Source organism: Phytophthora sojae, assembly GCF_000149755.1.
Source record: "Phytophthora sojae unplaced genomic scaffold PHYSOscaffold_1, whole genome shotgun sequence".
NCBI lineage: Eukaryota > Oomycota > Peronosporomycetes > Peronosporales > Peronosporaceae > Phytophthora > Phytophthora sojae.
Window position 1 is genome coordinate 2,267,970 of NW_009258115.1, and position 27,010 is coordinate 2,294,979.

General features: G+C 56.8%; 8 protein-coding genes across 8 annotated transcripts; 4 read left to right on the forward strand and 4 right to left on the reverse strand.

Moving 5' to 3' along the window:
* Positions 1-1,613: 1,613 nt before the first annotated feature.
* PHYSODRAFT_257340 (hypothetical protein) lies at positions 1,614-2,781 on the reverse strand (the record flags this gene model as incomplete). The annotated part of the gene is made up of 3 exons (XM_009516137.1): positions 1,614-2,185; positions 2,422-2,626; positions 2,713-2,781. 3 exons carry the CDS (start codon positions 2,779-2,781, stop codon positions 1,614-1,616), a joined length of 846 nt encoding a protein of 281 aa, XP_009514432.1.
* Positions 2,782-5,352: 2,571 nt separating this feature from the next.
* On the reverse strand, positions 5,353-6,408 carry PHYSODRAFT_469163 (hypothetical protein; the record flags this gene model as incomplete). Its single annotated transcript, XM_009516138.1, has 2 exons — positions 5,353-6,062; positions 6,138-6,408. The coding sequence occupies 2 exons, from the start codon at positions 6,406-6,408 to the stop codon at positions 5,353-5,355; spliced, it is 981 nt and encodes a 326-aa protein (XP_009514433.1).
* A 1,097-nt stretch (positions 6,409-7,505) lies between these two features.
* PHYSODRAFT_257661 (hypothetical protein) lies at positions 7,506-19,523 on the forward strand (the record flags this gene model as incomplete). Its single annotated transcript, XM_009516139.1, has 4 exons — positions 7,506-7,538; positions 7,606-7,866; positions 7,906-8,429; positions 19,514-19,523. Coding segments are annotated over 4 exons (828 nt in total), but the record flags the coding sequence as incomplete, so codon positions are not given.
* A 1,487-nt stretch (positions 19,524-21,010) lies between these two features.
* Positions 21,011-21,178, reverse strand: PHYSODRAFT_473177 (hypothetical protein; the record flags this gene model as incomplete). The annotated part of the gene is made up of 1 exon (XM_009516140.1): positions 21,011-21,178. One exon carries the CDS (start codon positions 21,176-21,178, stop codon positions 21,011-21,013), a length of 168 nt encoding a protein of 55 aa, XP_009514435.1.
* Positions 21,179-22,043: 865 nt separating this feature from the next.
* Positions 22,044-22,241, reverse strand: PHYSODRAFT_379617 (hypothetical protein; the record flags this gene model as incomplete). The annotated part of the gene is made up of 1 exon (XM_009516141.1): positions 22,044-22,241. A coding segment is annotated over one exon (198 nt), but the record flags the coding sequence as incomplete, so codon positions are not given.
* A 367-nt stretch (positions 22,242-22,608) lies between these two features.
* On the forward strand, positions 22,609-23,091 carry PHYSODRAFT_476571 (hypothetical protein; the record flags this gene model as incomplete). The annotated part of the gene is made up of 1 exon (XM_009516142.1): positions 22,609-23,091. A coding segment is annotated over one exon (483 nt), but the record flags the coding sequence as incomplete, so codon positions are not given.
* A 1,163-nt stretch (positions 23,092-24,254) lies between these two features.
* PHYSODRAFT_437065 (hypothetical protein) lies at positions 24,255-24,461 on the forward strand (the record flags this gene model as incomplete). The annotated part of the gene is made up of 1 exon (XM_009516143.1): positions 24,255-24,461. A coding segment is annotated over one exon (207 nt), but the record flags the coding sequence as incomplete, so codon positions are not given.
* A 589-nt stretch (positions 24,462-25,050) lies between these two features.
* On the forward strand, positions 25,051-26,571 carry PHYSODRAFT_321009 (hypothetical protein; the record flags this gene model as incomplete). Its single annotated transcript, XM_009516144.1, has 1 exon — positions 25,051-26,571. One exon carries the CDS (start codon positions 25,051-25,053, stop codon positions 26,569-26,571), a length of 1,521 nt encoding a protein of 506 aa, XP_009514439.1.
* Between the last annotated feature and the right edge of the window lie 439 nt (positions 26,572-27,010).

The following is a 27,010-nucleotide window of genomic DNA, read 5'->3' on the forward strand; positions in this document are numbered from 1 at the left end:
CGTACGCTCGTGTCCAGACTGTAGCTCAAGCAAGAGTCGCCCGCAGCTACGTGGGTACTCCCCAGGCAACATTCTGGCCGAGCGTCCGCTACAAATTGTCTCGATGGATTTTGTGATACCCCTACCGAAGACTCGGCGGGGCAATTCCGCACTGCTACTGTTTCAGTGTGCGTTCACTGGATTCGTCATGGGCAAGGCGATGGCGGACACATCTGCACTCTGTGTAGCACAAGCATTCGAAGAGTGCGTGTACCGAAGGTTCGGAGCGCCGTCTCTGATCAGGCATGACCGAGACCCGCGCTTCATGAGCGAGGTCTTCCAAACCTTCGCCGAGATGATGCAGTCGAGATCTAGGGCTACGTTGAGCTATCGGCCGCAGGCTAACGGCCAGCAGAAACGCTCGGTCGAGACCGTAATGCAATCGGTGCGAGTGTACGCGGAGGACCCGCTGCAACAAGACTGGGATGAGATTGTGGAGAAGTTGATCTTTGCGCTTAACAACTCGCAGGACGCCACGAGGAAGGACACACCCTTTTACTTGGTGCACGGATGGGACGCAAGGTCCACCCTCCGAGCAATGTCCTCATCACTGAAGCGAGGTGTCGGGCGACAGTCCGATGCATTGGTGTGGCGCCGAGAGGTCAACAGGCAACAGGAGGTTGCGTTGGAAATGGCTAAAGAGTACCAAGCAGTCGAGAAAGCTCGGCGTGCCCAAAAGCATAACGAGGCTTTGAGCCGAGCGGAACGTGCTGCGCTTCCACCTTCCGCGACTGGTGAAACCTCGGAAGGTGATCCGACAGGTGCAGAGGGTGAGGGTGACTCACCAGACCCCGCACCGAAGTCTCTCTTCCAGCCTGGTGATCGTGCGTGGCTTTACATGGAACGCGTCAAGCCCGGGTTGACCAAGAAGTTGGCCCATCGATGGCATGGTCCCTTCCGCATCAAACAGAAGGTTGACGAGTATGCGTACGAATTGGATTTGCCTGCCAAGAGTGGTTATCGGTTCTACCCGGTATTGCATGTGTCTCGGTTGAAGGCGGTGAACGAGTTTGGCGATCGACGGAAGACTCGACTCGCCGCTGAGGTTACCGAAGAGATGCGACTAGACTTCGACGAGGAGTTACTCCCGGAGGATAGTTGGGAACCCGACCACCTGGCGGGCGAGTATGAGGTTGAAGCCATCTTGGATGACCGAATTCCCCTCTCGACGAGCACTGAGCGAGCCGTCCGAGAGTTCAAGGTGAAGTGGGTTGGCTACGACGAACCCTCGTGGGAGCCCGCGTCGAATCTGTCTTGTGGCGGACTGCTGTATGACTATCTACGCGAGAAACGACGTGATCGAAGGTTGCAAATGGTCCAAGTCGCTGACGAGGACTAGTTGCACCCCTCTCACAATGATGAACTGCCGGCAGGGCTACACAGCCTGCCCCAGCAGACGAAACATGTTACTGCGGAAAGAAGATTGTATATTTGTTTGTTGAAGTGGACAAGACTTTACGAAGTCGAGATCACGACTGGAGAAACTATGGAGAACAGCTGAAGAAGGACAAACGACTACTGAATTGCATGGGCGAGCTAGTTATACTACGAACGAACTGTCTGAATACCCTGATCTAGCTCGACCTAAACATGAAGGAACGATGGAGAACTGGAACGAGGCTTAGGCGTCCGAAGACGAGGCAACCTTGGCCAAAATCGCGGAGACGCGCAGCCGGAGAAACTTCGGCTTGCGCGGCAGATTGATCAGCAGCACTTGGAGGCGAACGTGGCGCGTCAGCCGGAGTCTCGCTGGCTGGGGCCTCCTCAACAGGGGCCTCCGAAGCCGCGACGCGATCTTGAACCGAGTCCTGCGTTGCTGTTGCTGCATTATGAGCTCCTAGCGCTTGTGTAGCTTCGCCCGAAATTTCTTGAGCATCCACGGCGCGGCGAGATTCGTCCTGAACCTCTTCCGAAGACTCTTCAGCAACCGGAGACTCGATCTCTTCGATCAGCTCCTCGACCTCCTCCGCTTCCGAGATTTCGTCTTCACCCGGCTGCCCGTCCTCCTGCAGACCGAAAGGAGACCCGTGAAAGTTCGTGAATTCACGCACCCACGGAGCCGTAGCACGGCGAGGGTCCAGCACTGGGTTGACCGTAATAGCTGTCGCGACTTCACGAACAGTCATGCCACGCGGGACGAGGGACCCTGGGGTTACACGGAGCGAAGGTTGTGTTGTACGGGTGCTCGGACGGCACATCGGTGACGCACCAAGCCGACCATCAGCTGAGCGAAGTTTGCGAAGCGTCATTCCGAATGTTCGCGGAGCTCTTCGACCTCAGCCTGCACCTCGTGGTGGACGATGTCTTCGACAGCGCACCACTGCGCAGAAGAACGCGGAGGAAGTCCCAAAGCCTCGTGCGCAGTTGCAGGCAGCGGGTCACCCGTGCGGCAGAAGTGTGCAGCATTTGACGAAGGCTCGTGCAGAGGACTGGAGTCGGGCGAGGACCTGAGGACCAGCTGAGTACACGCAGGGTCCGACGAAGCCCCGCTAGCGGACGGCAAAGCGGGAGTTGGCACCACCGAGGCCTCCGAGGCCGGCGCCAACGAGTCGATGACCTGCCCCGTGGGGCCACGCAATTGAGCGTCCTGCAGCAAGATGCAGCAAGTTGAAGACGGTTAGACGCGATGAAGAGATCAAGCACAGTACTCAGGCACCTCGCACGAAGACTCACCTGGACGACTGGACCGAGGTCCGGGAAGGTGAAGGGCGGCGCGCTGCCAGGACCGCCGGAGGACTGCATGGCGTCGGAGCGCAGAGAGGCACGAAGGTAACACGGCACTCACCACTTGGGACGGCTCGGGCCGAGTTGGGGGCCGCTGTGAGATCGGGAAATGACTGCGGCCGGGCGAGTTCCGGCCGAGGTCTAACTGCCTTGAGCTTGCGAGAGATGGCTGACCGAGGGCTCTGATTGGTCGGTCACATTCCCCGCGCGTTAGTGCCCAGAAGATTGATAGAGACTACGGAGTGACAGAAGGGTCTCGGCGGGTCAAAATAAACCGCCTGCCGAGGCCTCCGAAGTTTCATAGTGGGTACACTTTATGCCCAGTAGGAGTTCGGATTTAGGACGAAGCTTCGTCCGATTGTAGGATCAGCTCGAAAGCTCGGTCCACACTTGATATTTGTATAGACCTTAGGGATTAGCTATAGGAGAGGCCTGACAGCCTCTAAATCATTAAACAGAGCAGAATTTCCCCCCAAGCCACACAAGGGTCAAGTCCGTCTACGGTAAGTCGCTAAGCTTAGCGTAGGGTCTGGATACACTCGGCTGCACGGGGTATGTCTGCCGGTGAGCATAAGGTGCATTGACCGAGTGTTCATCCTGGTAAGGCCAAGAGTGGGTAGGTGGCCGAGTGTTGGGAGGTATTAGAGACCTCTGTGTACAGTTGTACGTTTGACTGGGTGTGAGGCAAGGACCCCCCAGTGTATTTGACTTCTAGCCGAGGCTTCGCCCCGGCGCCCCTGTAAGAGGCTTCGATTGGCCTGGTACCCTTCCTTTCTGAGGGACCACAGAGGTTTAGTGCGAAAGCACGTATTACACATTGCACCCTAGCCGTGGCTCATGGCTAAGGGTGCTCTTATATTTTAACGAAGGGTAAACCTACCTGACCCGCAACACACAGGGAGGCACATTCCAGCCCGTATAAGGGATCGGACCTGGTCTTCAGGTTTATTATCCCGACAATCTATCGCCGACTCTTCGGAGACGGCGTGTGTTGTTGGTAGGGCTCGTCCTAGAGACTTCGGTTGATAGGGCGAGGACTCGTAAACTCGTGTTTTCCTACACGACACATCGAAGCCTCTTACAGGGGCGCCGGGGCGAAGCCTCGGCTAGAAGTCAAATACACTGGGGGGGTCCTTGCCTCACACCCAGTCAAACGTACAACTGTACACAGAGGTCTCTAATACCTCCCAACACTCGGCCACCTACCCACTCTTGGCCTTACCAGGATGAACACTCGGTCAATGCACCTTATGCTCACCGGCAGACATACCCCGTGCAGCCGAGTGTATCCAGACCCTACGCTAAGCTTAGCGACTTACCGTAGACGGACTTGACCCTTGTGTGGCTTGGGGGGAAATTCTGCTCTGTTTAATGATTTAGAGGCTGTCAGGCCTCTCCTATAGCTAATCCCTAAGGTCTATACAAATATCAAGTGTGGACCGAGCTTTCGAGCTGATCCTACAATCGGACGAAGCTTCGTCCTAAATCCGAACTCCTACTGGGCATAAAGTGTACCCACTATGAAACTTCGGAGGCCTCGGCAGGCGGTTTATTTTGACCCGCCGAGACCCTCCTGTCACTCCGTAGTCTCTATCAATCTTCTGGGCACTAACGCGCGGGGAATGTGACCGACCAATCAGAGCCCTCGGTCAGCCATCTCTCGCAAGCTCAAGGCAGTTAGACCTCGGCCGGAACTCGCCCGGCCGCAGTCATTTCCCGATCTCACAATTTGTACTGCTTCGCGGTGGAGTAGAAGGTGTCCGTGTTTGCTAACGTGTGGTCTTGACGTGGGATTGGTACAGACACTCGTCCGCAGCGCCTAAAGCTGCGTGTGCAAGCGGCGCAAGTACTCAGCATGGGTAGGTGGCTTTTCTCCTCTTTCCTTGAGCACCCAGCAATGCACGATGTATCCATTGACGACAGCCATGTCGAGGAGGCACAGAAATAACTGCTTGTAGTACTTGCGCAGGGATATACACCGCTGGATGCTGTAACGCTGAAGTCGTAGCTGGTCGTGGACATCGACACCTCCCATGCCAAGGCCGTAGTCCACGACCAGCTGCGGACAAGGCACCGTGCTACGCGTTCCATCTTTCTCCGTCCTCAGCACGCTAGTCACGTGGGTGCTGCACCCCGTGGAGAGCATGTTCACCGGCTTAGAGCCCATCCAGCTCAGTGCAACCAGTTCAGGATAGTCGTGAGCTTGTGCAATACGGTAGGTACCTCTTGGCATCCGCTGCGGGCGTTTGCTTTGCGTGAAATGGATCGGGCACCAGCCCAAGCGATCGATTCTCGTGGTGCCAACGTGATACAAGCCCATGCGGAGCAGCTTCAAGCTCAGCAACACTGTGGAGTAGAAACTATCCGTCACAATCAAGCGCTTCATTGGCTGGTTGATCAGCGCTTTCGAGATGTTCCTCACGACAGCCTTTGGTCCCAGCCCCAATGTTTCTGTGGGCGCCTTCTTCTTTTTCTTCTTTGTCTTGTCTGCACCACAGTAAATCTCAACTCTGTATGCATACAGAATACCATAGATACAGATTAGTTTATTCTGTAGGATCCGGATTAGGGAATATAGAACAGGAAAACTCACCTAGAACAGTATGCAGTTTCAGGACAGCACGTCATGTAGAACTTCGTGCCGTACTTGCTGGGCCTGTCCGGCATAAAAATGCGCATGGGGTTGAACTTGCTGCGATTCGGCATCATTCCGTCGTCGAACGAGATGACCTTCCCCAGCCGATATCCACGACGAAACGTTTTCTCGACTGCTTGCAGCACCGGTCGAATTTTCCATGCCTTGTCAGCGTGGGCCCCGGCGTCCTCATTGTTGTTGAAGTGCAGGAACTTCATAATGTCTTCGAAGCGGCGGCGTTTCATGAAGCCTGAGAAGGTTCCGCGCGGAATAGCCCCATCCTCGTCAGTACACCAGTGGTGAGCTAGGCCATCCCGAATTGGCGCCACAACCCTAGCAAAGAGCAGCGCTAGGACGAGCACGATCTCATGCGCTTGAATGGGCTTGAACTTGTTCAAGTCTGCTTCAATATCCTCCACATTAGGCACACTCACGCGCGGATCCTTGGTTTGTCGGGCTAGCAACTTCTCTCGGCGAGAGATTGCCATTGCTGGGATATTCTGCAGTCGGTAGAGCTCTGTCTCTTCAGCGATATGAATCCAGAGTTCCTTGGTCAGAAAGTAGAAGAACATGCCCAACGGGAAATCCGCGTAGGCGATAGCAGAACGGGTGGGGCCATATTTCCCGTCGTAATAGTCCGTTGCGGTGTCGACTTGGAGATTTCCTGAATCATCATAAAGATGGATAATACAGAATTAACACAACTGTACATCCACATATTCTGTACCATCCGGCTTACCGCTGTGCTCCTCCTCGTAGGTTACCCAACCACTTTCCGCAATGGTCCGAAGATCGTCATCAGTCAAATCAAACGTCACAGTGTCGAGATCACCTTCATTCATTTCCACGTCGTCTACGTCTTCTACACCTTCTGGAGCTATGGCGTTGTCGGTCATAACATCCTCATCATCCGCATCGGACTCGCAGTCACTCAAATCAGCCGTCGCTACAACGTTCACGTCATCTTCAGCAGTCGGTCCAAACAGTCGTTCCTTGCGCAGCCCTTCCATGAAGTTGTCGCTGTCAAACACGTCCAGATCGATGAATGCTTTGCACTGGTTGGGGGGATTGTCGGTCTCACTCCTGGCTTCTTCATCGTCGAACGGCCTCGATCTGTCTTCGGTAGGATCCGGAATATCGCACCACCTTGCTCTGTAGGATCCGGAATGTGGTATAGCAGTACACACAAAATCGTCAGTTGTGCTAACTTGGCTACGAACACAACAACACACACACAACAATAGCCGAGCTGGTCGGCTTTGTTGGCCTGCGCCGGGTTGCCCCCGAGCGGTTCGGCCCAACCGGGACAGCGGGTGTCTCGCCTCTCGCCGAGACCTGCCAACCAAGATCACTCCTCCGGAGAACCGCCGAGTTCGACGGCCTCCGTTCACTCAACCCTGTGCCCTCCACCAAAGGATGGACGACGGCGCACGGAGCGCTTTTACAGGTCGCCGAGAGCAAAGGCTTCTCGACTCAGCAATCAGTGCCCGGGACGTACGGGAACACCGGCTCGCAGCGGTGGCGAGACTTTTCCTTCGCGCTTGGCGAAACACGCGCCCAACCCGGGCCGACCTTAATCTCTTGGCGCTACCAGTCAACACCCTACAAGCTATGCCTCTCGGGTGCTGACAGCAGACATAATCCGGCCCGTGCAGGGACTTACTGGAAGCGCGTGCACGTGTTGTGGACCTAGAAAATTCTGCTCTGTTGTTTGTTATCTCTGTCGGGCGCCCTGAAGGGGCACCTCCACTATTCCTAAGCTCCTATACAAATACCAAATGAAAGTGGGCGGTTTTGGATCTCGGCCGACTCTTCGCTGAGCTCGGCGACGCTTGAGCTCGGCTGGTCCGGATGAGCTACCCGGACAATTCTTCGAACTCGGCTGAGCCGGATAAGGTGTCCGGATAAGGTGGTGAACTCGGCTGAGCTCGGCTACCGGTACAGTGTACCACTCCAGCCGAGTTGGTCGCGCGAAATCTGGTGTTTCCTACACCACAACTGCCCCGGTCATGTTTCGAGCCGAGTTGGTGAGGGACCTGACCATCACTACTTGAGTCGAGTCCAATCTCGGACAAAACTCCAACGGCAGCGAACAAGTCTCCGCGCCATGTCGTCGTCCGGCGCTCCTGCCGCTCCTCCGGTACGTTCCTCGCCTCCGACGGCTCTATCCATTCTGCTGCTGACCCTTCTTCTACTGATCTTCACAGACTTCAGTTGCGTCGTCTTTGCAGTCTTCACATCTTCCCGCGCGAGATGAGGGGAAGTTCGCTGAGTTGGTCGTGTCGGCGTCCCGGGCTCGCGGGGTCAGCGATGGGCAGGAGCACCCTGTCATCGATCTGACAACTTCCCGTGGGTTCGACCGGGAGTCTGAGCCGGCATCTCGCACTTCTCCTCGCAGCTTGCCGAGTCCGCGTGGCGACACCACTTCAGACGCCGCCGACCTTGGTCGGTCGGACTCGGCTGGGCCGGTGAGTCTCGACTCTCTCGCTGCGCTGATCCATGCGCAGTCCGAGCAACGCCGCATCGAGAACACGGACTTGGCTCGGCTGTTGTCATTCGTGAGCACTCGTCCCGCGCCGGCGGCTGATAGAGAGGTCCGCCGAGCTGCCCTCGAGGCGACGTCCGTCAGCGAACTCGTGAGCCTCCTTCGCGGTCAGCACCAACCTTCAACTCAAGCTAGTGACGTCGCTGCACCGAGGGTCGAGCTGGAGTCTGCTCGGACTATTAACACTGACTTGACTCGGCGGCTGTATTCACAGGCGGCTGTGAAGGCCGACCTCGAGGAACGGTTGAAGACTGTCGAGGAGGAGCGTGACCGATGGAAAGCCGAGTCGAAGAAGTCGTCCCCTCTCCTGACCAGCTTCCGGAAGGCGATGGCCGAGTCTGAAGCTTCCTTGAAGTCGACCCGCAAGTCTCAGGATGATAAAGTGAAGTCGGCTCTCGCTCACGCTAAGGATCTCGGCAGGCAGCTCAGGGAACGCGACTCGGAGATTGAGCGTTTGACTCGGCTTCTTTCGGCTCGTGACACCGAGTACGCTGTGCTCAAGGAGATCTCGACCAAGCACTTCGAGCAACTGCAGGAGTCGGCTCGGCTACTCATTTCTGGAGACGCCCAGCCTCTCCGTGATGCCAAGGCTACCATCAAACACCAGCGTGAGGTCATCCTCCGACAGAAGCGTGTCATTTCTCGCATGGGTCTTTTACCCATGCATGATCCTCACATGGCTGCTGCAGCTGCAGCCGGGTTGGACGCGCCTGGGTTGAGCTCTGCTGACTTGCAGCTCAATGCTCGGTTATGCCGGATCTTGGCTCAACGTTTCCCGGAGGTGATGGACATCCTGGCTGGACAGACTCGTCGAGTCGAGTTGGCCATCCACCCGCGCACGGACGGCGCTGCTACTACTCTGCCAGCGCCCGTGAGCTCGGCTGGTTCTTTCCTTGGACAATCAACCCGGCTGACTGGGTCTGAGGCTCCGGCCCCTCCAAGCGAGTCTCCCGCATCATCTGCCGCCAATCCTGTGTCGGCTGGTGCAGTTTCGGCGCCTGTGTCCACTTCTGCTTCGCGCCGTCGCCACGGCAAGTCGGTCGACCAGGTTCACCGAGCTCGGCTGGATACTCTGACACCTGCTGAAAAATTACGTCGCTACTCAAACCCGAAGTCGGCGACGGCGGCTGGTTCTCAGCGCAAGCCTAAGAAGCCACTCGAGCAGCCGTACGCGTGTCCACTTCCTGGTGAGGTCGGCCACGAGGACGCGTTGGTCCGGCTTGAAAAGGCTGCCCAAGAGACTGACGCCGCATGCGACCTATCGCTCCGGTCGAGCTTGAACTTAACCGGGTTGACTGTCGACGATGTGAATGTGGAGGCCGGCGACGAGGTTCACTCGCTGGAAGAGGACCTCTCGTTCGAGTTCACCGAAGTGCCTGGTTCCGCCGAGCATCCGAGGGGGCCCGCCGGCCCGACCGTGAGTGTGCCGCCCGTGCAACTCGTGCCTTACTCTTCCTCCCCGGTGCAGACGCCTTCAAGCGGAGTGGCTGTTGTATCGTTGCCTGGATCTGCTGACCTTGCTGCAACTCCGTCCGCTTTTTCGCTTCCTGCCTCGGTTCCGTTCCCGACTCGTGTCCGGTGGGTTCCTCCCTCGACCAGCGTGCCGAGCGCGGCTGTGGTGACATCGACTGTCGGCGCCGGAGGACAACCGGGTTCCTCTGCTCCCGATCCGGCGCTTGCTACAACCCATGCTGTGATTGCGCCGAGCTCGACGGCTGGAGTCTCGGCTGCGGGTACAATTAACAGCTCCGCTGCGATTCCGCCTCGGGTTTCGCAGTCTTCTCCGGGTTCGGCCGCTCACCGGCTCTTGGCATGTACGCGTTCCCGGTTTGCCAATCAAGCCCAGAGTAGTCGTGGCCCGTCAGGGGTGGCGTCGACTGTAGTCACCCCAATGCCGAGCACTCCGTCGGTGGCCTCGACCCGGCCAGCGGTTCCTCCTAGCTCAGCTGGGATGACTTCTCCATCGGGTCGCCCTTTACGCTCCACTGCGGCTACTGCCCAGTGTTGAACGCTCACTGCTTGGATCTGTTAGAGACTCCTGACTATCTCGTCCTCCGGTCCGCTCGGCGTAGCTCTTCCTCTGGTTCGTCGGGCTCGGCTCTTGGATTGAATGCTCCTGGAACCTCAGCACATCCGTTGTCTGTGTCCGAGAGCTCTGAATCTGAGGCTGACGACCCTGGATCTGCTGACGAGCTCAGTTCGGCCGACCCTGACGCATCTCGCCGGGCTTCGTTAGCTTCTGCGCTCCCACCTCCGCACGGGAAGATCCAGAGCTACATGGCTGCTCGTCAATCGCCTCTCGTTCCGTCCAGCGAGTCAGGTGACTCAGACTCACAGCCGAGTTCCAAGATGTAGAGCGGTAAGGGCAAGCACAAGCTCAAGCACAAACACAAGCACAAACACAAGTCGAAGTCGAAGTCGGCAGGGTCAAAGAAGTCGAAGAGGTCTGCGTCTCCGGACTCGGCTAAGGACCCCCGCCCGTCCAAGCGTCAGCGAGGTTCGGCTGGGGACTCGGCTGTCGGTCCGGCTGAGGTTTCTGCCGCTTCCAGCTCGACTAACAACTCGGCTGGGAGCTCTGGCATCCCGTCGAGCTCGGCTGTTTCGCCGTCGCCTATTTCTGCTGGTCCAGCTTCAACCGTGTCGGTGCCTATCGTGACCGCTCATGACGCTGGCGCCCACGTTCTCCCTCAGTTGCCTGCAGCTTTACGCTATTCGCTCGCTCAGCTGCGCACTCGAGCTCGCCAGGCGGTCGGCCGAGATGCCCGGATCACTCCCCAGCTAGCTCAGCTGCGTGACATCCGCTTCGTTCATTACGGGTCTCGGCGGTGCTGGGAGGCTATCCTCAGCCATCAAACGGCCAAGGTCACTGTGGATGACGCGTCGGGGAAGGGTAGTGTGCCGGTTACGCTCTGTTCCTTCGCTGGGATTAAAGCGTTCGCGGACGTCTACCATCCGGATCACCCGGCTCAGCGGCTCCTTCGTCTGCTCCTATCTTCTTCTCCCCTCAAGTCCTCGACGATGCCAAGCGCCGGTTGACGAACTCGGTGAAGTCGGTGACCTTGATGGAGCGTCTCGCAGAAGTGTTCGTGAAGATCCGCGGAGAGGCTCCGAACTCGGTTTGTGACAAAGAGGGTCCTAAGAAGTTCTTCGTAGCACTGTTCGAGCGGTGGCACTGGATGGTCGAGTCGAGTGTGCTGATGGGGCTACATCCGGCTTTTCACACGGGGCTCCCGTATCACGTGATAGCCGAGATGTATAACACGTGGGTGTTGTACAAGTTGGCTCGCAAGCGTCGAGGCGATGCCCTCCGAAGTCTCATGACTATCCTGCCGGACGACCTGTTCACTGCAGTGATGAAGCTTCTCGGCGGGCTTGCTGCCCCGGAAATCGACGCGAAGCTCTTCTTCGAGCCGTCGGTCCCGTTGTACCCGCTGGTCAATCTTGCTTGGATTCCTGCGGGCAGAGACTGGTGTGCTGAAGCCGAGTCTATAGACGACTCCGAGCCTTGGCGAGCTTGGTGGTTGACCGACCCAGCGACGCACCCGTACAACACCTGCTTCCGGACGCGTAACTTGGAATTCATGGTTTTCGCTCCCGCTGATGTGGATCCGCGCCTAGTCGAGGATGCTGTCGATGAAGATGTGGACCTCGACGAGCCTGCGCCTCCCCAGATTTCGTCAAGTGCTCCGACTCCGGTCAACCGTGCAGGAATCCACATCTTCCAAGGTTGTGAAGCTGGTGAGCTGGGCTGGGCCGCTGGCGATGCGGATCCGGCGTCTCCTATGATCGGGTCGCCTAACGTGTGCGGCCCTTCTCCCACGGCTTCCCTCTTTGGTCCGGCGTCACCTGGGTCTCCAGCTGAGTCGAGCGCAGGATCGAGTGTCCCTCTGGCTAACAACTCGGCTATTCCGGTTTCAAGCTCAGCGGACTCGGCTGTGCAGACTGCGGGAGCAGCGGATAGCTCGGCCGGCTCAGCTACGAACACTGGAGGTTCGATTGGTCTCCTCGCTGCGGCTGCTGCTACCGTCGTGTCCTCTGTCGCGCATTCACAGGGTCCTTCGTCTCCGTAACGTGCGGCTCAGCCGCCGAGCTCTTCTTCCTTTCCCATCCTTCTTCGGTGTAATTCATGTAATGTATGCAATTTGACGCAGTAGCTTCCTTCGCCTCAACTCAGCCTGCTGTCTTCACTGAGTTGGCGGGTTCATCATTTTGGTGCAATAGCTTTAATCCTCGTCTGCAATTTGTACCATTTGCAGACGGTTTTCACGCTTCTTCTGCCGTAAGTAGTCCCCCACACGACAAATTCGACAGCGGCTCCCAGGTTGGCTCATCATAGCCGACCCACTTGACCTTGAACTTCCGCTGAGTTCTGGAGGTGCTCGTAGAGAGCGGCAACTCGTCGTCCAGGATGACTTCGACTTTGTATTCATCCATTGCTTCGTCGGGCTCCCAGCTATCTTCAGGAAGGAGTTCCTCGTCAAAGTCGAGACGATCCGACTCGGCTAAGTCGGCTACTAGCCTAGTTGTCGGCCGCTCGCCGAGTCCCGTGACCGCTTTCAGACGTGACACATGTATCACAGGGTAGAAACGGTATCCGCTCTTGTCCGGGAATACGAGCTCGTAGGCAAACTCCTCCACCTTCTCCTTCACTCGGAATGGCCCATGCCATCGATGTGCTAACTTCTTGGTCAAGCCAGGTCTGACTCGTTCCATGAACAACCAAACTTGGTCACCTTCCTTGAATAGTGACTTCCTCGACTCGGCTAACTCGTCACCTTCCTCAGTCGACTCGGCTGCTCCCTCGGGTGAGTTCGCTGGGGTATCCGTCCCTTCCTCCCCGGCTGGGACAGCTCTCTGCTCGACTCGGCTGAGTCCGTCATTATGTTCCTTCGCTCTCCGTTTCTTCTCCTTCAACTGGAACTCGGTCGCAAGCTTCAAAGCCACCTCTCTCTGTCGGTTTGCTTCCCTGTGCCATTCGGCTGCCCGCGTTGAGTTAGCTGAGTTGCCCCTGCCGAGCCTGACTGACTCGGTCATCGCCTTGAGTGTAGACCGAGCGTCCCATCCGTGTACCAGGTAGAACGGGGTCTCCCGCCGAGTCGAGTCTCTCGAATTGTTGATGGAGCTTCTCGGCTACATCATCCCAGTCGGCTTGGAGAGGGTCTTCCACGTACACACGCACAGTCTGGATCATGGTCTTCACTGAGCGTTCTTGCTGACCGTTGGCTTGTGGTCGGTAACTCAGCGTCACTCTTGACTTGGACTGCATCATCTCCGAGAACTTCTGGAACACTTCACTCATGAACCGGGGATCTCTGTCGTGGCGTACCAGTGATGGAGCTCCAAACCTCCGGAACACGTTCTCTTCGAAGGCCTTCGCTGCCTCAAGTGCCCCAGTCTCACTCATTGCCTTAGCAATCACGAACCCGGTGAAGTGGTCTTGAAACAACAGGAGTGCAGTGTTGCCCCGCCGAGTCTTCGGCAGTGGTATGACAAAGTCCATCGATACCTCGTGGAACGGTCGCTCAGACACTACGTTGCCAGGTGAATAGCCCTTCAGGTGTGGTTTGCTCTTACTGGTACTGCAGTCTTCGTACGCTTGGACATGTTTGACCACGTCTGCGTACAACCCAATCCAGTAGTAGTCGGCTCTGACCCTGTGGTATGTCCGCACAATCCCTTGGTGGCCTCCCTCGATGGAGTTGTGGCAGTTCTGCAGGACCTCGTCTATCATGGTCGTCGGAACCACCAGTCGAAGGGATAAGCCTAGTTCGCCGAGTTCGCCAGGTGGTCTGGCCTTGCCTTGTCGGTACAATAGCCCGTCTTCGCTGAGCACACACTCGTCGGCAACTTTCCCAGCGTTGTGAGCTCGGCGATGTGTGAGCTGCGCATAATCCCCTCTCAGGTAGGTCTTCAAGTCGGCCCATCGTTGTTCCTCGTCTTGAGCTCTTGCTATTCGCAGGCGGCGCTCAGCTTGGACCACTACCGGATCGATGTCCATGGCGTTGGGCTCCCGGGCTTCTCCGAGCTCGGCTACCAGCTCAGCTGCGTTAGCTGGTGGTGGTGCGCTACCGAACTCGGCTTCTCCCGTCACCCGCTGTCTAGCAGGCGGAGGTCGGCTATCTCGTTCAAAGTCATTACGTTCGGCTTCCTCATCCGTAGCTGGGTCCGGGACTGGGTGTTCTGCCGCTTCGTCTTCGAAACGGACTCGACGGACTTGACTCCTTGTCACGGCAGCCATCTCAACACCATCGGCCGGGGCTGCAGCCGAGTCCGTGTCCACGTACAGGACCTCAGAGATCCTGTTTAGGGTCTTCAACTCGGCTTTCCGTCCGGCGCTTAGCACGACCTTTCCTGCTTTGGTTTCCAGTGCTTCGGTCGCTAAAGACTCAGCAGCCGAGTTGTAGAGACGCACTACGTGGAGGTAGCGAACTGAATTCAGCTTGCTGACCAATTTCTTGTGGCGTGCTAACTCGACTTGCAATGCCTCCTTCTTACACGCGATCACCCCCATGGATTGCTGGATCGCAAGCCGGGAGTCGCCCACGATGATCAAATCCGTCACCCCGCGCTCAATGGCCGAGGTCACCCCATTGTTCATGCCGGTGTACTCGGCTATATTCACCGTGGTCGATGGGAGGTGCGCGCTCGCAGCGATCTCAATGTTCCAGTCTGGCAAACGCCACAGGATCCAAGAACAACTCCCGAACCCGCTGTGTTTAGCAGTCTGCGCCGATCCGTCAAACGACAGGACGTGTCCCTTGAAGTCTCGGGGCACATGCGCATACAGCAATTCTGGGTCCATGCGGACCACAGCCGAGTTCTTGGACGGTGGAGTGACATGCGTTAGTAGCTCGTCCAATCCCACTGCCGGCGTGATGGACGCTTGGAGCAACTGGGCGAAATCCGTGTCCCGTTCGCGGACCCGCTTGACCTTTAGGTGGAACGGTGATAGCAGTACCGCAAGCTGACTGCTCTGCCGTAGAGAGACTTCGACTGGAACACCCATTCGAAAGTCGAGTAGCAGGTGTAAACATGGATGGTCTTCCCGGCGAGCAACGTGTGGCACACCTTGATGAGCTGTAGCAAGGCGAGAACTTCTTTCTCGGCGGGATGGTAGCCGAGTTCATTATCCTTCAGGACTCGGCCGCAGAACCGCACTGGATGGAGCTTCCCGTCGTGGAGCTGCATCAGCGTGCTACTCAGAGCCCACTCATCGGCGAATAGCATAACGTGGATGTCCTCAGCCGAGTTGAAGTGGCGGAGTATGGGTGCGTCGACCACCTGCTGTTTTAACTCGGCGAACGCCGCTTTTGCGGCCGTCAGATCACCGCCGGGTCCGAAATCTTCGTCCTTCAGCTGATAGAGAACCGCCCCATATACAGCCAGGTTCTGGACGAACCGGCCGTAGTAGTTCAGCGCTCCTAAGAATGCTTGCATCCCCTTCTTCGTCGTCGGGAACGGTAGCCCGGCTATCGCCAGCATCTTTTTCTGGTCGGCTTGGATTCCAGCCGAGGTCACCCCATGTGACAGGAAGTCGACTTTAGGTTGGACGAAGATGCTTTTCGGGAAGCTGACGCTGATGCGGCATTCAGTGAAGCGTCGCAGCAATCGGTCAAGCGTCCCCAAGCAATCGTCGAACGTCCTCCCACCGAAGCAGATATCGTCCAAAAACGATCGCCGGTCGAAAACCGGGTGCAAGGCACGATTCATCAGGTTCATCCGTCCGGAACATGTCGGCTTCTGGACTGTTAATGAATTCTTCCAATGGGTCAAACTCAGCTTGAGCTCGGCGGTCGGCCTCAAACTTGGTCTGGCCACTGGCTTCAAAGTCGATGTCGGCTGCGAGCCGTTTCCGCTGAGCTTCTGAGGCGGCTTCCGCTTGGCGAACACCTTCCAGCCGCTCTTGGGTTGTACGTAACCCGACAAAGCGTTATCGATAAGGCGCTGGTAGATCATTGGGGCATTCTTTAATCCGAAGGGCATCCGCAGCCACTCGAAGTGGCCAAGCGCGCAAACAAAAGCCGAGATCCAACGCGCCCGTCGAGTCATCATAACCGCCCAGAAACCGCTAGCAGCATCCAAAGAGCAGAACCATAGGTACGCTTCCAACTCCGTGAGGAGATCGTCCACTAGCGGCATGGCATACTCCATGAGCAACGTAATCGCGTTTACCAGCTTGTAGTCGATACACAACCGAATGTCGACCCCATTCTTCTTTAGGACAATCACGATGGGTGATGCCCATGGGCTGTTCGAGAAGGCAATTAGCCGAGCCCGTAACAGCGCCTTGAGCAGCTCGTACAACTTGCCGAGATGCTTCAGCGGAACTCGGCGGGCTCGTTGGCGGATTGGCGGATGCCCCTGTACGTCGATGTCACACACTACGCCGTATGCTGGTGGAGGTAGGGCATTACCACTGGAGATCATGATCTTTTCATGGCTCTTCAATACTTCCACCAGCCGAGTAGACTGTGGCCGAGTGTGCGCCGAGCTCCGAACGTTTGGCGCTTCATAGTCGAGTGGCGTCGACACCGCTTCAGTCAGATCGGGCAGGAACGCCAACTCGCGAGCATAGTCTTCGAGCTCCAAGTTCGTTGCTTGGTGCTCGAACTCGGCTGAGTCTCCCGCCGAGTCGCCTCGGCCATCTGTCTCTTCCTCGTACTTGGCTGCCAGAAGGTAACGTAAGCGCAGGTCTTCCTCCGGGTCTGACGACATGGGCTCGTCGCTCACATCGACCTCATCTTCGAGCCTTGGACTCGGCGGCTTGGGCCCGGGGTCGTCGATGATCGTCCAGTCAGACAAATCGCTGGATTGCTCACTTTCACACTCATCTGCTGCACAGGCGTTTTGGCTGGGCGCTTCTTGACCAGCCGTCACTGTGATCTCTGCTCGACTAGGCGGGCCATTGACCCAGTAGCAGTAGGCTCCGCGCTCAATGCTAATTCCTCAGGCGCTAAGGTAGCGGTAGCCGATTTCGCTGGCTCTGTCAGAGTCAAGGGTGGACTATCGACTGCTTCTGCCTCGGCTCGCTCCTCCGACTCGGCTAACTTCTCCCATTGCTGGGCGCAAGTCAGTGCCGAATCCCGCTGCTTGGTAGACGGCTACGTAGTCACCCCTTTCGGTTCAAGGTAGTTTCTACGGTCCACAGCTGACGGCTGTCGAGCCAGCCACTCGGCGTACAGGTGTTGTTCTTTTTACAGCAGATCCTTATCCATAGCCGCTTCGTGGCCATGACTTGCCAATCTTTGTACTTCGCCGAGTGCAGCCTGACGTAACCATCGGGCGGTAACACCCCATGCGACGCCCAGGCAACCACTGGGAAATGTGCTGGGCACCACGTCCAAGTCGGCTTAAGGTTGGTCAGGCGAACTCGAGCCACTCGGTTACGCCGGTCGAATTCCACGGTCGGTACCCAGTCCTTAGTCCGGCGTACCCAGAAGTCATGTGTTTCACCACTCGGTTGATTCCTCATCAGCCTGAACTCGGCGGGAACTCGGCTCTCGAGATTCACCGGTTCGGTCGGGCCGTCTGTGATGTAGAGGCCGCCCTTCGGTTCATCCGCAAAGTTCTGGGACCTCACGAGAGGTAGGACAACTTCATCTGGCAACTTCGCCACCGAGTTGTACAGATTCAGGCGGATCCCAGCCGGAATCATGAAGTCCGTACCGAGAATCAACTCGACTCCCGCGTGGTGATCAAGGGTCCATACTTCAAATTCATACGTGACCTCCCAGCCGAGCGTCACCTTCACCATCGCTCGTGACATCGTCGCCACTTTGCCTTTCCGAATACCTTGAACGCCAATCTGTTGGTCCTGGCGTGTGAACCGCTTCAACCGCAGCCTCTTCGCGAACCCTTCGCTTATTGCCGACACATTCGCACCGGTGTCGAGCAATATCTTTGTACGCTGGTCGTTCACTGCTCCCAGAACGAGAGCTCTCATCCGAACTCGGCGGTCAAACTTTTGTGACGACCACCAGCCGAGTCGCTCCCCAAGGAGCAGCTTCATAACTCTGGTGGCTGTGGTTACATCCGTTGATCGTTGAGTCGCAACTGCATTGCACAATCTTGCTCGTCTTTCTTTTCCACTCTCGCCGAGCTCACCATCAAGTCCATCGCTTTCACAATCCAACACGTCGTCTTCTGCTCGGTTCTCGGGCCTTCCTGCCTCACCCACAAAGGCAAACACAAAGTTCGCCTCTACTGCTGGCTCAGCTGACTGTGGCAGCCCGGTATCATCCAACCCAGTCAGTGTTGGCGGGCCGCCGAGTTTAAATCACTCGGCGTGTAGAGGTCCTGGAGGTCTTCAGGTAACTTGGACTTGTCGACATTGGACTTGACAAATGCGGCGAGCTTCTCATAGCGCTGGAACAGCTCGCATTGACCGACATCATGCAATTGCTTGCAGAACTTGCAGCGACGGCGGCAGTAGTGAACGGAGTGGTTCGCACCACCGCAGGCAGCACAAGGTCCATACGAAGGGCGTTCACGGGAGTCACTGCGCCGCCGAGTCTGGTCACGCCGATCGTATCCTCGACTGGCGCGGTCAGCCGAGCTCGGCTGACCCTTTCGGTGATCACTCCTTGGTGTCCCAGCTGAGTTCCCTCGGTCCCCCGGTCTACGGTCGCGGTCGCTGGTGAACCCGGTGTCGATGTAATCGTCTTCCGAGTCTACAGCCGAGTCGGAGTAGCTCGGCTGGCTGCCGTCGCTCTGATCGCTGTCCGAGTCGTAGAGATTGGATCGCCGATTGGATTGGCGTCTCTCAGCCAGCTCATACGGGTCGTCCTCCAGCAGCGCTATCGCTAGTCGGCGGTCTCGACCATCGTCGCGTCGGCTTCGCCGGTCATCCCGGCGGGCATCTCTGCGTCGTTCCCGGCGGTCATCTCGGCGCGGCTCACTCCGCCGAGCTTCCGAGTGCCTTGGCGAATCGGTGCGCTTGGCATCTCGGCTGCGGCTTCCGATGAGACGGTCGCGCTGTTTCTTCCGGCGCTCCCCCAGGATCTTCTGGTTCATGATCTTCTTGACCTTCTTGATGTCGGTGAGCTGTTGCGGATAGAGCAGATCCATGATGTCATCATCTCCGCAGTGCAACAGGAAGTGTTCCACATGGTCAGCAGCATCCGCTCCACCGGCTTCGTACTGGATTTTCGCCGACTTCGCATATCCGTTGAGACGAACGAGGAAGTCACACACCAGCTCGTTGTCTTTGCGCTGAGCCGAGTAATAGCGAGCTCGTGCCGACTGGTCAAACTGCGAACAGTAGTAGTCGGCGAATGCCTTACTCAGCAGACTCCACTTCCATTGCGTTTTCTTCGGGAGCTGGCGATACCAGCTCTTCGCGCCTCGCTCCAGCTTCATCGAGAATGGCTCGTATCAGAGGTCTTGTGCCAGCCGAGTTCCTTTCATCTCGTAGATGAACCGCTTAAGCCACTGGAGAGAGTCATCCGGTCGGTAACGTTTGCCTTCGAACATAAGGATCTTGTCGAGGGACGCATGGGTGCGAACCTCCAAGTATTGCGTCCGATCACTTTCAGCGTCATCGAAACTAAGGTGCTTGATGACGTCCTTCACCGACTCTTCAGCCGAGTTCAGGTACTCGCGCCCATCGTCGCTGTCGCTGAGCTCGGCTGCGTCTGCAGCGTCAAACAACTCAGCGTAGCGTCCACTTGGCTGCTTGCCACGCGTTGGCGTCTTCATATGCGAATCTTCGAAATACGGCGTACCCTCAGTAGAGCGGAACACCTCGGCTCTCTTGCGTTCGGAAGTCTTCGGCAGGGGAATCCTGCTGGGGTCTTCGACGGTCTTCGGAGTATCAACCACTCGTTTCGCAACAGTCTGCCGAGTTCCGACGGTCCCCCGCTCGAGACCAAACGAGACTCTCAACCGACGCTTCCACTTGAGGATTTCGCGTGAAGCTCGGCTGGGGTCCCAATCGCCGAGTAGCAGGCTGTTGGGTCGGCTCGTGCACCGGAACCCCATCGCCTTGAGTAGCAGCACCGTGTCTTCGACCAGTTGGTTGATGTCGGTGCTGTTCACCGGCTGAGTCAGCTCGGGCCCTAGCACCGGCCATCTCGCCTGAGCCATCGCCACTGGGGCAAACATCATCATCCACTCACTCTGAGCTCGCATCTCCTCTCCGAGCCTGCCCAAACCCTGAAGGGGCACCTCCACTATTCCTAAGCTCCTATACAAATACCAAATGAAAGTGGGCGGTTTTGGATCTCGGCCGACTCTTCGCTGAGCTCGGCGACGCTTGAGCTCGGCTGGTCCGGATGAGCTATCCGGACAATTCTTCGAATTCGGCTGAGCCGGATAAGGTGTCCGGATAAGCTGGTGAACTCGGCTGAGCTCGGCTGAGCTCGGCTACCGGTACAGTGTACCACTCCAGCCGAGTTGGTCGCGCGAAATCTGGTTTTTCCTACACCACAGGAATAGCGTCGTGGGACGCACCACCTTGCTCTGTAGCATCCGGAGTAATGCCTTGTGCTGACGCCGTGTGATCGGTCATATCCAGAGTAGTAGCTTCCGCCCTACCAGCTTAGTAACACCATCAACTTGCTCAGTATCCGCAGGTGAAGCTGAACGACGCGCTGCATCCGGTTGGTTGGCATTAGCGGCCAAACGATGCCCCATGTCGGCTTGATCAGTAGCATCCGGAATAGCATCACCCACTCCATCACCCTGTTCTGTAGCATCCGTATTGGGGCCATCCACAGTCGATGGAGTCGCCATTGGTGTACATGCCGGGGCCAGCGAGACATGCGCAGTTGGAACAGCAGGGGTGGCTCGTGGAGTCGCAGCAGCAATCGACGCTGCATCCGTGTCCGTGCTCGTACTTCCAGCGGCTGGTTTAGGCGTCCGGGCAGCTGGCGATGGTGCTGGCTGACTAATAGCGGCGTACGACGCTTGCTTCCCAGCCGGGGCCCGGGTCGACTTTCGAGCGCTGGGCACAGCGGTAGCGGGGAGATCAAGCCGACCAGATCGTCGTGCAAACGCCATGAGAGCCTCCTCACCTGGGGAAATACATCTATCGTTAGCATACACGTAATTATATACAAAACGTATGGTTATCCACCCTCAAAGAAGTTGATTCCACGTTTTGCTCCGTCGAGACGACCCTTGATCCCTGGCTTCACATAGCGGTGATCCTTCGCCACGCCGGTGCGTGCCTTCCAATCTTCCTTGCATAACTCACGCCACAGCTGCTTGAACGTCTTTTCTCCAGGGCCGTTCATCGTTTCCGAAATGAGGGGATGGCGGACACTCGGCAGATATTGGCTTTCGTACGAATTGTCAAACCTTTAAGGGATTTATATTGGTCTTTCTATTCCCATCGCATAATCCCCATCTATCTACCCATCACCAATCTGAATGGAAGATGTGTAAAGTGTTGGCCATACAAAAAGATATATGCGACTTTTGAACTTGAAGCCAAGTTTGCAAGATATTTTGTCCTGTAATAATGCTTATTCTATAGGTTACAGAATACGGGGTTAGAGGGGTTAATTCGACCGCGGTGGAACGACCCGGAATTAACAAGGGAATTAGCTAACTCAGGGCATAATTAGAGCCGAGAAGGGATTAGAATTATGCCAGAATTATCACGGCAGAATAAGTGAAAGGCACAATAATACATCAACTTCAACTATCCTAACGGAAACGGTGGTACGGCCCACTTGGGAGCGAGCTCCTTCGCGTCTGCAGCGTGCCGTCGTCTTCGTCGTCGTCGTCGGTGGACGCGAACGTGATCATTTCACTGGACGAGCCCATGATCTTGGCGCTCTTCATGTCGGCCACGACGTAGGTCATGCGCGTGGAGGACACCTTGGCCTTCTCGGCGTCCTCCACGAGCTTCCGGCGTCGGCGAATGCTCATCGCAATGAACACGACGGTCGTGAGCAACACCACGATGTCCAGCACAATGAACGCCGCGTAGAGGGGCGGGCCATACGTGAACTCCGACGCGTCTTCGCCGTTGGCCGTCGTAGCGCCCAGCTGAAAGGTGCACCGCGGCCCACCCCAGAACTCGTTGATGCACTCGCATCGGTTCGTATCAGTGTTGCAAACGCCCGTGTGGAAAGTATATTGGACGCTGAACGAAATGGTGCAGTCCGTGTAGTCCCTGCAGGGGGCGCCGCCATGAATCTCGACGAGTTTGTTGTCTCCATCCACGTAGTCGGAGCGGTGGTCGAGAATCCATTGCCTGGTCGGATGTGAAGCAGGGTCGCACTCGTGCGCCATGGTAGAGCTCTCGCTCGTGTCTTGGTACAGTCGCACGTAGTCGATTTTCATGTACAGCGGGAACGAGTCGCAGATGTAGTTGGCCTTCTCGTCCTTGCCGTCGCCGCGGCACGGTTTGCCAGGGTTGGGTGGGTACGTCCCCCATGCTGCCGACAGCGCCACGTTGAGAATAATGTACGACGGTTCCTCGGGGAATGAGGGTCAGTCCGTGAGGATGACTAGTTTTCCGATAGGCGGTAAGAACCTAAGGCTGATGTAGCTATTAGTGGGGAGCCGGCGAATGCCGCAGTCTAGATCTCACTTTGAATTCTTTCTTGAGGTGCTGAAATAGCTTCTCAGCGGTTTTGGACGTGTCCCTTCAGTCGACTTCTCTTCGAGCAGCCCGTGCCTTTAGTCTCCAGCCATTGCATCTACGCCAGCGACCATGTCCCCGTATGCCGTTTCCGCCAACTCGCTCGCCTTCATTGGCCCCGCTCACGCTCCTACGCTCACCGAGTTCTGCTACGTTCGGGTGCTCCACCTTGAAGGAGATAGCGCGACGGTGTGCGTTGTGGGCCCTGATGCCGGGGAGGATGGCCACGAACTCCAGCTTCCAGTCGCTGCGATAGACCTCCGCGTCGTCGATGCCGCCGAGGCTGAACTCTGGCCCGGAGATTACGTGGGACAACCCGTCGCGTTCGTTCAACCCAGCGGTCCTTCAACAGGCCAGTGGGCATATGGAGTCGTGATCCGCTACGAGATGTTGGCGGCCGGCCCATCGCTCAGCGTGCTAGTCGGGCAGGAAGATACTACGGTACGACTGTGTGAACCCCTTCGCATCATCAAGGCCGACCCGATAACGTACGCCCTTCAAGTTGGGGCGACAGTGACAGACATGGTTCTCAACGCCAAGGAGCTTCTCGTGCAACGGAATGCAGTGATTATGGCCTGTCGCAGGCGTCGAGGAGAGCTACCAGCGTCGGTGCAGTCCATGCTGACAGTTCCCTTCATACCCGAGGAAATCGTGCCTCTCATCCGCCCCCACGATCTGGCAACGGTGCAAGTACGACGGCAGCATGTTCTCGATTGCCTCATGGGTCAGCGCAAAAAGAACGCTCTAGCCATTTACAACGACCCGCAACTGCCACGTGCCGATCGATCAGGCCCCGGAGCTGCACCACAGCGACCCATGTCATCTCACATGCCTGATGACCTACTGAGTATCACAAGCAAGGCAACGGATGATGATATCCAGGCGTTGCGCAATCAGAATCGTATGCTTGGTAAGAGATCAAGAGCCCCGGAACGGGATGGTGCATCGGCACACGACGATGTTCTTGACTATGGAGTTGGTTATGGTACCGAGGACGACGAGCCTAGCTCAAACGACGATGACAATGAGCCCAGTCGGGGTGCGTTTCGACCATCAGCGACCCAGCAGCGCGTAAGCCGGACAATTTTACACCCGTGATTTCGAGGTAAGTCGTGCAACTACATTTTCGAACGTATGCAGCAACGAGTCCACGCACCCTTCCTCGCCGTGCCACCCGTGTGCCGTGGCCTTCTCGACTTTGGATTTGGCGTCCATGGACTCTCACTGATGCACTGCCAACCGGCAGACTTGATGACTCGCGTAAATGCCCATGATTCGACTGTCAGCTTACGGACTTCTCGGAACGCAACACGCTGCGCCCAGCTCAAACGGCAAGGTCGCGCACCGATGTCAGCAGATCATTGCGGTCCCTTCGCAAATTTGCTGAGCATTTTTACACTCAGACGGTTGTGAACCGTGTTGACGATGCGATCAGCTTTATCGACTCTTACCAAGGCCTGTCCGACTCCGACAGTGTCGGCTGGAAGCTTATGGCGTTCTGGATCACGAGCAAGTTTAGCAAGTTTCGGAGTATGATTGTCTCGCGCGACGTTGACGCGGCCCGGAGTATCGGTAAGCAAGAGTTTACTCGAAAGGACGAGGATCTATTGGAACTGGAAGAGCTCCGACGAGCTCAGCGCGAGCTCAAGCATGCCCATCCGCGGGCCCGCCACGGTCAGGATGACACCCGCCGTGTCTACAGACAGCCCCGCACGTCATCGATCCCAGCTGCCGTGCTATCTGCACTACCGCGTCAAGGTGACAAGCGCCTGTGTATGAAGGCAATCTCGGTCGTCGGCTGCCCCGGCGATGGGAATGGGAACTGCTTTGACAGCAAGCGCGCGCACTTTCAACCCAAGCTCCTTCCTGAAATCGTGAAAGCCTACATCACCGAAAAGTACAAAGGAGTAGCAGAACAGTCGCAACAATGACTATCATCTGCTGTTCCAGTGATTGACGTCCGTGGTGCCCCGTGTTTGCGTGCTGTGCCCGCTTGTGCAGATCAAGCTGCATCAAGTATTGATGTTCGTGAAAAACCGCGCTCGTGTACAAGGACTCGAGATGTTCGAGATCTATCAAGTACTTTGCATCTACTACAACGCCTCGCTGATATTTCGGAGCGGGACAGACTCTCCAACCTGGCCGAATATGCATCCGCACTGGGGTTGACACCCCCTCCTACCAGTCATGTGGACGACAAGATTGATACAGACTCCGTCGAGTTCCTCACCATGTTGGCGTATCGGTCAAATCTGTCGCTGCCCATGTTCGTGCGTCTGATACGCGGGCAGACCAAGGAGGATGGTAGGCCCAACAAAGCCTTGTATGAGTTGTCCAACAAGTCAGCAGCAAACCCAGACCTATTTTGCCAGTGGGATGGCGTTGTCAGGGAAGGAGTATGTCCACGTTGGACGATGACGAAGCCGGATCGGCAAGTAATTCGGCCCTCCAATCACAAGAGCGCCACTGCTCATTCTGCCGAAGTCCTCAAACACATCAGGAAGGGTCAGCGAGATGGCCGCTATCTCGTACTCAACGCGAGTGTGGTCTGAGATACTCCTCAGCCCGGTTGGAGTGGTTGACAAGGCCGGCAACGAGACACGGATGATTAACGACTACTCATATCCTGATGGGGCATCGGTGAACGACTTTACGGATCGCTCCAACTTCCCGCCAGTCTCCTACAACCCTCCCCGCGATATTGCGCGCCGGATCCACGATTTACGCACGGCCCAGCCTGATGCTGACGTGTTATTGATGCTCGGAGACGTCTCCGGTGCCTTTCGTCACGTGCCTGTCCACGAGGATGCCGTGCACATGTTTGCTTTTGCCATCGACGACTACGTAGTCATCGATTTGGCCTGTGGCTTTGGCTGGTGTGGGTCGCCAGCCTTTTACTCTCTAGCGGGGTCTGCCATCAATTATATTTATGAGGGTTCGCACTCGTCGGACTCCTCGACCCACAATGCGTCCCCCTTTCGTGGGAATGTATGGTGTGATGATCACACGTGTGTTGAGATTGATGAGGGTCGAAGATGCCACGATGCCAATGTTGCGCTACGAGAAGCAATGGCCACTGTCTTAGGGCCGACAGCAATCAATGACCGGAAGTTTACCCCGTGGCGCTCCAAGAATGTTGCGCTTGGCTTAATGTGGGACGCCGCCGACGTCACCGTATCCATCCCAGCGGAAAAACTACAGAGGGCTACCACCAAAGTCGACCAAGTTCTCAATGCCGGACGTGCCTCCAAATCCGACCTCCAGAAGCTTCTCGGTGTGTTTCGCCACGTGGCCTCGTGCTTTCCATCCGCTAGGGCCTTTTACCAGAGGGTTCACACGGCAACCGTGGCAATGCTGCCTTACGGAGCCCGCGCCCTTGACACCGATACCATCGAAGATTTGCGGTGGTTAAGAGCGGTCATGCTCAACCAAGACCGGTTTAATGGGATTCCAGTATCACAGTTTGCTGCAACTACGCCCCCGTCCATAATCGTGGAGATGGATGCTTCCAACACAGGTCTGTGTGCTTTGGACACCAACCGGCGTGAGTATATCCGACTGCAATACAGTGACGAAGAATGCGCAGAGCTCCAGAGTGGGTCGTACCAGAATTCGATCAACGTACGCGAACTTCAGAGTGCTGTGCTCGCCGCACTCTTGTGGGGACCGCACTGGCAGAATGCATCTCCGACACAGCCCACCCACGTCCAGTTTCACATCGACAATATGAGCGCTGTTTCGTGGGCGAGTCGTCGGTACAGCCGCCACCCTACGGCGCAGCTCTACAATCGACTGATCTCTATGGTTGAGCTCAAGTATGGCCTATTCTTCACTGCCATCCACATTCCTAGCAAGCTTAACACAATGGCGGATGCGGGATCACGGGCGTGGACTGAATCTCATCCATTATGGGCAACGTGGTCTGATCTTTCTTGTGCGTGGACGCAGGTGAACGTCGTACCTCCCTTCGACAATCTCTCAAGCGTGTGGGAGCGATTCTGTGCAGCCACGCCCTGGCAAGATCGTCAAACATGAAATACAACGCAAACTGGAAGCAATGGCGCCGCTTTTGTAAACTGATGGGCTGGCACACCTGGCTACCAGACTCCGGTCGGGCAAGTTCCAACAAGCTGATTTATATCGCAATTTACCTCTGGAAATATGGTGGAAACAATGCACGCCGCGGCAACCAGCACAACACGATCCAGTCGGAGTTGTCCAGCGTCATCTGGTATCACTGTCGCTATTGTGGCCTTGCAGCTTCGTCGGTCGCCCCAAATGACCATCCTGCTCCAAGGCATCAAGAGGATGTCCGACCCAGTCCGCAAGAAACAACCCGTTACGCCCGCATTCCTCCGTCTGCTGCGGCGCTCTCTCAACTTCACGCAGCCGAGGGATCGCCTTTTGTGGGGCAGCGTCCTTATCGGGTATTTCTTTCTGTTGAGGAGATCTGAATATCTCGCCATCGGCAAGC